This window comes from Schistocerca cancellata, chromosome 2, assembly GCF_023864275.1.
Source record: "Schistocerca cancellata isolate TAMUIC-IGC-003103 chromosome 2, iqSchCanc2.1, whole genome shotgun sequence".
Classification (NCBI taxonomy): domain Eukaryota; kingdom Metazoa; phylum Arthropoda; class Insecta; order Orthoptera; family Acrididae; genus Schistocerca; species Schistocerca cancellata.
This window is the reverse complement of record NC_064627.1, coordinates 371,348,447-371,361,474: the sequence shown is the minus strand read 5'-3', so window position 1 is coordinate 371,361,474 and position 13,028 is coordinate 371,348,447. Positions and strand designations below refer to the sequence as shown.

General features: G+C 40.3%; 1 protein-coding gene across 1 annotated transcript in view; it reads left to right on the top strand.

The window, feature by feature from the left end:
• The window catches only part of LOC126161771 (transcription initiation factor TFIID subunit 5), a 64,687-nt gene that overhangs the window by 41,444 nt on the left and 10,215 nt on the right, over window positions 1-13,028 (top strand). The window contains exons 7-8 of the mRNA XM_049917839.1: window positions 2,004-2,149; window positions 10,994-11,131. Of these exons, the coding sequence (XP_049773796.1) occupies window positions 2,004-2,149; window positions 10,994-11,131 (284 nt within the window). The remainder of the gene's footprint in view (window positions 1-2,003; window positions 2,150-10,993; window positions 11,132-13,028) is intronic.

Here is a 13,028-nt window from a genome sequence, read left to right as displayed (position 1 = left end):
TTATTGCTCAAACATATATATATGACAGATTCGCTAATAGAGTTGATTATTTCAACATCTACAAAAGTCTTTTCGCTGATTCCGCAATGCACATTCTTTGTACAAAGACAATATGAAAAATAAGGAGAAGGATGGTGAAAGAGGAAAGGAGAAATGATTACTGAACAAACAAAAGCAAGCTGAAGTCAAAGAATTAGAAACAAAAAGAGTAAATATGTTGAATGAAACCTCAGAGATTTTGGCAGATATAGAAAATTTCAAGGAATGATTTATTCATCTCTATTGCTCATTTCAATCAGCAAGTAATAATTTAAGTCTACTGAAGAGCCAAAGAAATTGGCACACCTGCCTAATATTGTGTAGGGTCCCTGCGAGCACACAGAAGTGCCGCAGCACGATGTAGCATGGACTCGACTAATGTCTGAAGTAGTGCTGGAGGCAACTGACACCATGAATCCTGCAGGGCTGTCCATAAATCCATAAGAGTAAGAGGGGTGGAGATCTCTTCTGAACAGCATGTTGCAGAGCATTCCAGATATGCTCAACAATGTTCATGTGTGGGGAGTTTGGTGGCCAGTGGAAGTGTTTAAACTCAGAAGAGTGTTCCTGGAGCCACTCTGTAGCAATTGTGGATGTGTGGGATGGCACATTGTCCTGCTGGAATTGCCCAAGTCCATTAGCACTCAAAATGGACATGAATGGATGCAGATGATCAGATAGATCTAGACATATCAGGGGTCCCATAACACTGCAACTCCACATGCCCCACACCATTACAGAGCCTCCACCAGCTTGAACAGCCCACTGTTGACATGCAGGGTCCTTGGATTCATGAGGTTGTCTCCATACCTGTATGTGTCCATCCTCTCGATACAATTTGAAACGAGACTCATATGACCAGGCAATGTGTTTCCAGTCATCAATAATCCAAAGGCGGTGTTGATGGGCCCAGGCGAGGTGTAAAGCTTTGTGTTGTGCAGTCATCGATGGTACATGAGTGGGCCTTTAGCTCTGAAAGCCCGTATTGATGCTGTTTCATTGAATTGTTTGCACACTGACATTTGTTTATGGCTCAGCATTTAAATCTGAAGGAATTTGTGGAAGGGCTGCATTTCTGTCATGTTAAACAATTGTGTTCAGTCGTCGTTGGTCCTGTTCTAGCAGGATCTTTTTCCGGCTGCAGCGATGTCGGAGATTTGATGTTTTACCGGATTCTTGATAGTCATGGTACACTTGTGAAATGGTTGTATGGGAAAATCCCCATTTCATCACTACCTTGGAGATGCTGTGTCCCATCTCTCATGCACTGACTATAACACCACATTCAGACTCACTTAAATCTTGATAACTTGCCATTGTAGCAGCAGTAACCGATCTATCAACTGCGCCAGACATTTGTGGTCTCATATAGGTGTTGCCGACCGCAGCACCGTATTCTGCCTGTTTTTGTATCTCTGTACTTGAATACGCATGCTTATACCAGTTTCTTTGGCACTTCAGTGATGTGGGTACAAACAGAATTTGTAATTTGTTATTTGATATTTTCCAATATCTGTAAATCAAAATATAGTATTTAACATTTTATAAAAATTTAGTTCATATCTCTAAGTTATATTACTAAAGAAACATTTTGTAATTAATTATAGATATTCTCATAATTATCAATACATACTTTTGAAAGAAAGGGTGTATTAGTGTCAAATTTAATAAAAAAAGTAACTAGGAAATAAATTGCCTTAGAAGACTTGGAAAAGACCTCGAATATGAAAAAAATGACGGATCGCTGGACACCCCATCTCTTAATTTATGAATAATGATTTGTTGGTGAAGTTATATTTGATGGAAGAGCTATTCGTCTTACGGCAGCGTAATTTCTAGCTGACCGCACTGAAGCATTTTTGAAATAAGTTTTATGTTTGAAACCCACTTTCCTTTGAGTTTTGAAAACTTTTGTTTCTTATTTATATATTTATTTATTTTTGTTGTTGTTGTTGTTGATGCAGGGTCACAAGCGCAGAAATTGCAGAAGACTCAAGTCTCTTGGCAGTTGGATTTGCTGACTCTGTGATAAAAATCTGGACCCTTGTACCTCAAAAACTGAGGGCAATGAAATCAGCAGAGCAACTTCAGGACATTGATAGAGAAGCAGGTTTGAAACAACTATAAGATATTGAAATTCTTGACATACATTTATTTTTTGAATTAATGGAATTTAATAAGACTTTTGCTTATTTGTGCACAAAATGAAATCATCAACTTATCCAGAAATCAGAAACATACTAGTTATCATACTAGGATAACTTCAAAAATATCACATTGATAATTACCCCTCCCCCCAGTTATGGTTTGTAATTACTATTCATTACTTCTACCCCTTCTTTCCACTGCTATCATCATTTTTTCAAGCCTGTTCTTTTAATTAAATATCCATGTTTATTACTGAACCAAATGGCACCAGTGATTAAGGCAGTGGACTCACATTTAAAGGGAACAGGGTTCAAATCCCCACGTTGACATCCAAATTTAGGTTTTCCATAATTTCACTAAATCACTTACGGCAAAAGCTGGGATAGTTCCTCTGAAAAATCCAAGCTGATTTCATTTGTGTCCTGAAATATGCTATCTCGGTGAGACACAAAGTTGGAATATGCTCACTATTTTTTATTTACTTAAATTTGGCATATTTCGTGACAGTACCTTTTCCGTTAGATGTATACAAGGTGATATTAGTCTTGGCTTCAGTTGTCTAGTTGAAGTATGATTCCACAATGCATCTTTGTCGGCTGCAGAAATGACCTGGTTCAATGTGTTTGCCACATTTTTGGTGCTTCAAATACCATTTCTTCGAATGTAGTTTCTTCTTAGAGTTTATTTTAAAAAAATAGTAACATAATTCAAAATTATTTATGACGGCGACCTGCACAGTGTTCTACCGTCAACACACACCACGAGTTCACTGCCGACTGAGTACAGTCAAAGACGACTCCAGCGTCAAAGACATTTTACACAACACACAATCTTCCACTTGTAATCAGTCTCTTTGCTATTCTTCGACACATTACTAATAGTAATCAGTATGCTTTCGCTCTAAAAAATATAAGTAAATTAACATATAATAAGGCAAATTATAATAAAAAATTCTGACAAAAAATATAAGAAAACATTTACAATTTGGTATCGACAAATCCGGTAGAAAATAACACATCTCCCAGATCCATTACAGTCCTATGCTATCTTACGTTCCATCTACAATGGTCTCACCATTGGTGGGACGTTAGACCCTAACCATCCTTCCTTTTTTATCATGTTTATTTACCTTTCCTTTTTCATATTTCATGGGGTTTCTTTTGATTCACTTCTTACGTTAGTATCATCTCATTTTATGCCCACCTATATTACATTATCTCCAGAGAATTCAGTTATCAGTAGTACTTAGCTTTCATAATGTGCACAGACCTTTGCCAAAGGTGTGTGTGGTGTTGATTCTGGAAATGACTTTGACTGTTCAATTGAACCACGATGCCATACTGTAGTTTGTAAATTTGACTTATTACAGTGGAATCATATGGTGGTCTATTAAGAAGCTGGCAAATAAGAAGCTTCTTCAGAACTTATTAAATGTTTTATGACATTGGGAGATGAGTGTTTATTCAGCTGTCCATCAATATTAAGTGTGAAATCTGTTACCATAAAATCAGGTTTGGATCTCACTGTAGTTTGCAGTTGTAAATTATAGTTTAGCCTGAGCCCAAATAGTTCCAATGGCTCAGTGTTCAAACTTCAAATCGTCTTAGGATTTTTTTCCCTACAGTTAACATGACTTTCACACATGGCACGGCGTGTATGTGTGTGTGTGTGTGGGGGGGGGGGGGGGGGGGGGGGGCGGGTAGACACTCAGAGTTTGCTGGAACACTTCTGGTGGTCAAAATTCTAGTTTGTGTACACTCACAGCCATCTACCAGTATATATTGTATGCACTCTGCACTAGAGTGATTGAAAAACAAAACCTGTCACAAACATGGACTAGCATAAATTCTTCTCCTAACATTTGAATAGAGTTGTTATCAGTTCCACTTCTACACTAAGTGTCATGCTGCTTCACTCTGTAGCAGTTCAAGCATGGGTCTCATGGTTATGAATGCCCCTGAAAGATTGAAATTAATATTCTCCAGATTTTGTAATCATTAAATTTATTGGAAAAAGAAAAAAATGTTGAGGAACACCTTAAATAAGAGATGTATTCAGTTCACAGGCAGGAAAATCCTGCTGCTTCTCAACAGAACAATCATTTGTTGAAAGCATAAATAGAGAGAAAAGAAGAAAACAAAGACCATTTCAGAAGAAAATGGTTGAAATTTTTGCAAAAGCAAATATTCCTGTCAAAAAGTTTCTCAACCAGCACTTTCTTAGCAGTCAGTTTCAAAGCACTGAGACCTTGTCTTCACAGATGTAGCATGACAGTCTTTTACATTTGTGTATCTAATCACTTAACAACAACAAAATAACTGTGAATTTCAAAGACGGCAAGTCCTTTGGATCCGCCTTTTTTCCATTTTAGTTGTTCAGTCGAGCAGACACAGTTATGGTACTTTCATTAGGTTGGGAAAGGTCTATGGTCAGTGAAAATATTAAAAATGGTTGATAGTGGTTGCAATACTGAAATCAATGGTATCCAGGTGCACAAAATTACTTGAGGTAGTGGAACTGAGCATGTTTTGTTGGACAGCCATGACTGTGGTGGGGGATTTTTATTGGTGTCAGTTTGGAGAACAAGGCTGGTTGAGAGAGCAGTTACAATGAGCAAAGGGAGACTCTGTCTGGGGCGTTCGCACAGCAGAAGCCTAAGCCATAGGGGATCCACTGGCCACACTGCTTTAAGTAAGATGCAACGGACCAAGGCACTGACAGTTGTTCTCAGATGAGGAGATGTGTGCATTCTGCCATTTCTGCTGGGGTCCTCACAGTGTTTCCTGGAAACTGTCCTGTAAGATTGGTATCTGTTTAGACCTATTAAAAGATTTCACAGAAGCAGCCAAAATGTGATGGCACTTCAGGGTGTCCAACACTGTGTTGCTGAGAGAGTTGTCACCTTTTTTTCAAGGTCACATAGGAACACAAGCCATTTTGTGTCCCACATGTGCAAAATAACTGTGTGTTGATTGGGTTTCCCACTGTAACGGTAGAAAATGTAACAGTGGACATCTGTTCAACGTCCTGAGATGTGTTAAGATTGGAGGCACCGTTTTTTCACTTGTATGAAGGGAGGCTGAATGGTGATATGCGATTGGTGCAGGAGAGCAATACCATTTTCAATTTATGGTTTTTAGCTTTTTGGCACATACTCCATGTGGAGTGTTTCGCAGTCTTACATGAAGTGTGAGGAAGGGAGAATTTTGTCTGCTTCATGGATAAGTGTAGGATTCAGTCATGTGCCTCGGAGGAAGGAAGTTGATATGAGCTTGGGCGGTAAAGTCTGGGCATAAAGGTGGACCTGAATGAGAGGTGGAGGTGGATGTCCACTGTTCAACCCAATGCAGAGGTACACTGACCACGACATTCAAGATTTCTTCATGTGCTTGGTGAGCACATCACACCACCAACACTAGGAACCTGTGGAGTGAATTTCACCACATGCTCACAGCAGGAGCAGTCGCTGTCCAATTTAAGTGCATTGCAGTAGTTTGTTCCAGTCAACAGTTCACAATCACTGTCAGTCACATTACCTATAATCAAATCACATTAGAGTCAAATTTCCACCCTCTCGTGGACTTTGTCAACTATATGTGGTACACTCCATTTTATGAACATGAGCATAAATGTAATTGATATCATTATGTTAAGCTATGTTCCATATCATTCATGTTTTGTAGAAATAAATCCATCTTGATATTGAATTCTAGTAGTTGTTCAGGTAGACAATATTCCTTGATCATCTTTATTGATGTTATTTATCTGCGTGGGGAGCATAGGAGTGGTCTTGGAATAAAAAACATTATGTCATCTTCAATTTCACTACACAGAGCCAAATATCTTCTCATTCATGTTTAATTTCCATTGAGTATAAAACCTAGAGTAGTGTAACTAAGGGGTGGGTCTGTGTCAAAAGATATTCAGAAGCTGTAGCTCATCAGAGGTACCCACATAACTGCTCACCAGACAGGACATTTTGTAAATTTCAATAAAAATAGATGTGTATTTTGCCAAAAATAGATGGAAAATTTTGCCACAAATAAGATGTTACATTTTCCAGTCCCTATTTATCAGAAGTGGACACTATAAAAAATTGTAGATGGGTACACTGAAAGTAACTGACAGGGAGATGTAGAAGAGCCTAATGGAGTGTTTTCTGACAAACTGTCTATGTAATAAATATATACACATGAGAAAGAATCAGAGCCATGTGGACTGGATTGACCATAGCAGATGAATGGGAATGGTGCATAAGTGGTAACCAATGAGAGAAAGCCCATCAACTCAGATTTTCTGTGGCATATTGAGCGACTGTTGAGGATTAGAAATGTAGAGTTGTCATTCCCGGAGGACAGTGGTAGCAATGACAAATTATGTACATAACACATTTTTATTATATCATTATTATGTTTTATTAATTTTGTTTATTCTTCTTGCTTAACACTAAAAAAATTATTAATATAACTGGACTGCTGTGCCACACTGAGTTCATAATACCACCAGAAAGGAGGGAAAATGTGGAAGTAGTTGTGGACAACATGTGATGCAACCACAAAAATTGAAAAATGTTTATGATGCCTGTATTACATTTTCAAGAAATTAAAAGGCTGTCATTATTCAAAAGTGAATAAAAATAGATTGTTTTATTTCTTGTTAGCATTTGCATCAGTTTCTACAAATATGACTGCCTCTTTATAGCAGGATAAACAGACACTGTGTCTGAACTTTATCAGTACTGTGGAAAAGTACCAAAGCAATCTGAGTACTTCTCGGTATCCTCCTAAAACAAACTAACTGCCTTTGATATGGAATACTTAAAACCTGTTACAGTACTACAGTGGAACTCAGGAAAGACACCCCTGCCTGCAACTTGTACCCTAGCTTACATGCCACTTTCTCCTGCAAAAAGGGCTTAGAGGATCCTTAGGGAATCACAGTTTTATCTAAAAAACTTTATTCCATATTTAGAAAACAAAATAGTGTAGCATTGGACCTTAATTGCAATTGGCCTCAGGGGAGTGAGTATTGGTCAAGAAAGTGTTTTGTACTATTGTGGGTCATGAGGTGAGTCGGTGACAATTGTTCTGTCCTCTACAAAGTTTTGCGTCCATTCCATGCATAAAACATTGAGAAATCAAGAAACATATAGTCACATATAATTGGCAGATTTGTTGAAATATCGTGGGCTGATATTTTGACTAAGTTGCACTAGTAGAATAATGTTTTATATAGTTGTATGCTTGTATTATTATGCTGCTTGGAAGCTTCCACTTAATTTCTACCCTTATTTCTGAAACTGAGTACAGAAAATTAAACTAGAAAAGATCTCTTCATGAAATAAAAATTAAATTATTCTAAACAATCTTCACTCTCTTCAAAACCACTGAAACCCAATTTGAAGACTTTCAAATCTTCCATTCATTAATTACTTCATTTCAAACAGTGGAAAGTCCAGGATGGAATAATGACAATATTATGAAAAAGAGATATTGCTACTCAACATATAGCGGATATGCCGAGTCACAGGTAGGCACAACAAAAAGACTGTTAAACAAGTAAGCTCTAGGGCAAAAAGGTGTCCATTGGAATTAGACAAAACACACACACACACACACACACACACTATCAAATGCAACTCACACACACATGACCACAGTTTCTGGTTGCTGAGGCCAAACTGTGAGCAGCAGCAATTAAGAAGGGACAAGCAATCTGGGTGGTGGGAGTAAGGAGGAGGCAGGGGTGGGGAGGGGGAGGTATAGCAGGGTAGAGGTGGAGGATAGTAAAGTGCTGCTTGTGGGAGCATACATGGATGAGGTGGAGAGAGGGTAGGGCAACTAGGTGTGGTCGGGAAGTTAGACAAATGGGTGCTTGGGGGGAGGGGGGTGGTGCGGAAAAAGAGAGAAGTAAAAAGACTGTGGGTGCATTGGTGGAATAGAGGGCTGTGTCGTGCTGAAACTGGAACACGGAAGAGGTTAGATGTGTGAAGGACAATGACTAACAAAGGTTGAGGCCAGGAGGGTTATGGGAAAATAGGATATAATGCAGGGACAGTTCCCACCAGTGAAATTTAGAAAAGCTGGTGTTGGTAGGAAGGATAGAGATGGCACATGCTGTGAGGCAGTCATTAAAATGAAGAACATTGTATTGAGCAGCGTGCTCAGCAACTTGGTGGTCCAGCTGTTTCTTGATCATTCATGCAGACAGCTTGTTGTTTATCATGCCCACATACAATGCCGCACAGAGGTTGCAGCTTAGCTTCTAGATCACATGACCGGTTTTACAGGTAGCCCTGTGTCTGATGGGATAGGTGATGCTTGTGACCGGAATGGAGTAGGTGGTGGTGGGAGGATGTATGGGACATGTCTTGCATCTAGATCTACTACAGACGTAAGAGCCATGATGCAAGGGGTGGCAGCAGGAGTTGTGTGGGGATGGACGAGGATATTGTGGAAGTTTTATGGCTGGTGGAATACCATGCTGGAGGGGTGGAAAGGATAACATCAAGGAAGGTAACTTGTTGGGTTGAGAAGGACCAGAAGAAGCATATGGGCGAAAAGGTGTTTAAGTTTTGGAGGACTGTGGATAGGCTGTCTTCACGCTCAATCCAGATCACAAAGATGTTATCAGTGAATCTGACTGAGGTAAGGGGTTTGGGATTCTGGGTGGTTAGGAAGGATTCCTCTAGATAACCTATGAATAATTTGGCATGGCCTCACCAGCCAGAGACTGTGGTCATGTGTGTGCATATGTTGTGTAATTCTTATGAAGGACTTTTTGGCTAAAAGCTTACTTGTTTGACAGTATTTTTGCTGTGCCTACCTGCAACTCAATGTCTCTGCTACATGGTGAGTAGCAATCTATCCTTTTCATAATAAAGACTTCATTTCTATTGTCTTGTCATGGAAAAATTACTGTTACACAGTAACAAAATTTTCATGTTTTCCTGATTGACAAATACTCATTCTCTCAGACCAATTGCAATCAAGGTCTAATTAGGTCTAAACTCTTTTATGCTACAGTATTTTTTTTTACGGGATAAGTCTTTTAGAGAAATTTGTGATTCCATGGGTATCCTCAAAATCCTTTTCTTGGAAGCCATTGGTACATAAGCTATAGTAGAGCCTGCAGGATTATTTTCTTCAGTTGCCCTGTAGTACTGAAACAGGTTTTGAGTATTCTGAAGAAGAAAAAAAAAAAAAAAAAGGCCGATAGTTTCTTTCATGAGGGCCTATACATGCAGTCAGATAGCTTTGGTACTGGTTAAGTGCAGACACAGTGTCTGGTAATCCTGCAATATAACTTGCTGTAGCACGATTCAACAAGAGTCTAGCTTCAGTATTATAATACTGTGATATTAAATCACCTTGACTAGGAATTCACTGACGTTCACTTTCTTTTGAACTGTAAATCATCATTGATGAAATTGTCTGCAGCAGCAAATGATTGTCCCATAGCTATTGAAAAGTTAAAACATTTGTTCAATCAGCATCTTATTGAAGACTGCTTGCATCAACATGATTCCTTCTTGTGTGACATTTGTTGCTTCCTCCATTTTTCATCTATCTGTACTTCAGATAAAATCAAACAGTGGGAACTCCAGGTTGGACTATCAATGATATTAGTAAAAGGATAGATTGGTACTCACCAGAAAGACGACATGAGTTGCAGACAGGCACAACAAAAAGATTGTTACACATTTAGCTTTCAGCCAAAGCTTTTTTCAAAAAAATATAACACACACACACACACACACACACACACACACACAGAAGCAAGCAAGCAGAATGTCAGTGTTGACGTCCCTACAGAATTTTAATCGTAAGCCAAACAGCTACAGATGGCTTCCAACAAACAGACACTCTTGGCTGTGTTACAGCTACTACGTCGATATAACTTAAAGGTAATGTGATATTTTTCCTAATAAGTCAGAAGTATTGCTATATCCTACAGTAGAAAAGCCGAGATTTATACGATGCTGCTGTTGACCCATGGATAACTATGACGTAAATGCCTCGAGAACCAGTGTAACCTCAAGACAGTATGAAGTAAACTGGTACATGTGTTCTTAAGCATTTGATGTTGGACATATGTAGCAAACAATCCCTGCTTGTGGCTTGTATATTGAAGACACGTTCCATGGATGCCAGATAACCCCTTTACAAACTAGTGATATATATCAAAGTTCGCCTCTTTTTCCCGCAAACAGTGGTTATAGTATTTACACTCTAAATCTGTGGAGGAGATGTACTGTGGAAGCAAGCAAGCACACCTGAAGCACCATCTCTGCCAGGGCAGACTGGTCAGAGCTGCTGGAGATGGCGTCATGATGTGTGCTTGCTTGTGTGCGTATGTGTGTGTGTTTTCTTTTCTGAAGAAAGCTTTGGCTGAAATGTAAATGTGTAACTGTCTTTTTGTTGTGCCTGTCTGCAGCTCTATGTGTCATGTTTATGGTGAGTAGACTATCCTTTCCCTAATACTGCTGTACTTAAGGTAATTGGTTTGTTATAGCCTTCCCCAGAGGCAATAGTCAATGTAATGGGTGTTGTGAACCAATAATGACATATGAGCCATGTATAGTTTGCAATTGTAAGTTTTTCAGTAGTTATCTCGTGACACTGTCATTCAGATGGAATAATACTCTTTTCAGTTGTTAATTAATAGTTTTTGATTAATTATTTTTTTGAACCTTTAACTAAAAACACAATTTTCTTTGGATTTGAGGGAAAAAATGTGCCTTTTTAATATCATTTACTTCAAGATTATTTCTGAAAATTTTGTATGTTATATTTTATATTTCCAGAGGATGTGTGGGTCCGAATGATGGATGACAGGTCAGCTGAAACATCTCGAGTTTTCCATGGCCACACAGGTCCTGTGTACAGGGTGGCATTTAGTCCAGATAGGAGTCTTCTGCTGTCTTGCTCTGAAGATACAACAGGTATGAATATATTTATCACATCTAATTAGTCTAATTAGTGTAACATGTAGAATTTTAGGCAGTTGTATTGTTTCTCACTCATAAAAATCCAATGAATATTATTCATTTGCTACTGAAGAATAGGTAAAGTTCATTAGCAACAGTAATAAACACATTCCCAACCATAGTTCATTCATTAAGCAGATCAAAGTCCAGATCCAAAATGTTTTTTATCAGTTGATAACAGCAAACTCAAAATAAAACACTGCACGGTTCTATAAGTGGCTGGTGATGGCCTAGACAGCAATGAGCCAGCAATGCTTTTCACTGCTAGGCAGTCTGATGGAAGGGTGTACCCACTGTGCACTCCCTTGTGATGGTTTCAGTAGTGACAACTTACATGTTATCTCTTGCCACCACTTTGACATCCGTCAGATATACAAGATAACTGCCAACTAAATTTGATGGGTACGGCCTAATATTACCAAGCTTGTTCTGGGCATATGAAGGGAGGGCAGGGAAGCTGAAGGTTTCTTTATGTGAACTCGTGACTCTTCTGCAGTACAGCTGTAGCCATTAGAGGGTACAGTGGTGCTGCAGGAGCAGTGCATTAGATGGTAAATAACCTCGAGGGCAGATGTGCGTGTTGTGAAGGTATCACCAAATACCAACAAGGGGACTTAAGGCATAGAGCAGGGTGCAGTTTCTGTAGCTGTCTTGTCCTGGATGGCATTATCACAGCTAGTTTCAAAGAGTGGTGCACGTTTCTGCTGTTGGTGGCTTTAACAAACATTTGAGCTTTACAGTATTTGTGCAAATTGAAAGTTATATACAATAATACACTCCTGGAAATTGAAATAAGAACACCGTGAATTCATTGTCCCAGGAAGGGGAAACTTTATTGACACATTCCTGGGGTCAGATACATCACATGATCACACTGACAGAACCACAGGCAACAGAGCATGCACAATGTCGGCACTAGTACAGTGTATATCCACCTTTCGCAGCAATGCAGGCTGCTATTCTCCCATGGAGACGATCGTAGAGATGCTGGATGTAGTCCTGTGGAACGGCTTGCCATGCCATTTCCACCTGGCGCCTCAGTTGGACCAGCGTTCGTGCTGGACGTGCAGACCACGTGAGACGACGCTTCATCCAGTCCCAAACATGCTCAATGGGGGACAGATCCGGAGATCTTGCTGGCCAGGGTAGTTGACTTACACCTTCTAGAGCACGTTGGGTGGCACGGGATACATGCGGGCGTGCATTGTCCTGTTGGAACAGCAAGTTCCCTTGCCGGTCTAGGAATGGTAGAACGATGGGTTCGATGACGGTTTGGATGTACCGTGCACTATTCAGTGTCCCCTCGACGATCACCAGTGGTGTACGGCCAGTGTAGGAGATCGCTCCCCACACCATGATGCCGGGTGTTGGCCCTGTGTGCCTCGGTCGTATGCAGTCCTGATTGTGGTGCTCACCTGCACGGCGCCAAACACACATACGACCATCATTGGCACCAAGGCAGAAGCGACTCTCATCGCTGAAGACGACACGTCTCCATTCGTCCCTCCATTCACGCCTGTCGCGACACCACTGGAGGCGGGCTGCACGATGTTGGGGCGTGAGCGGAAGACGGCCTAACGGTGTGCGGGACTGTAGCCCAGCTTCATGGAGACACTTGCGAATGGTCCTCGCCGATACCCCAGGAGCAACAGTGTCTCTAATTTGCTGGGAAGTGGCGGTGTGGACCCCTACGGCACTGCGTAGGATCCTACGGTCTTGGCATTCATCCGTGCGTCGCTGCGGTCCGGTCCCAGGTCGACGGGCACGTGCACCTTCCGCCGACCACTGGCGACAACATCGATGTACTGTGGAGACCTCACGCCCCACGTATTGAGCAATTCGGCGGTACTTC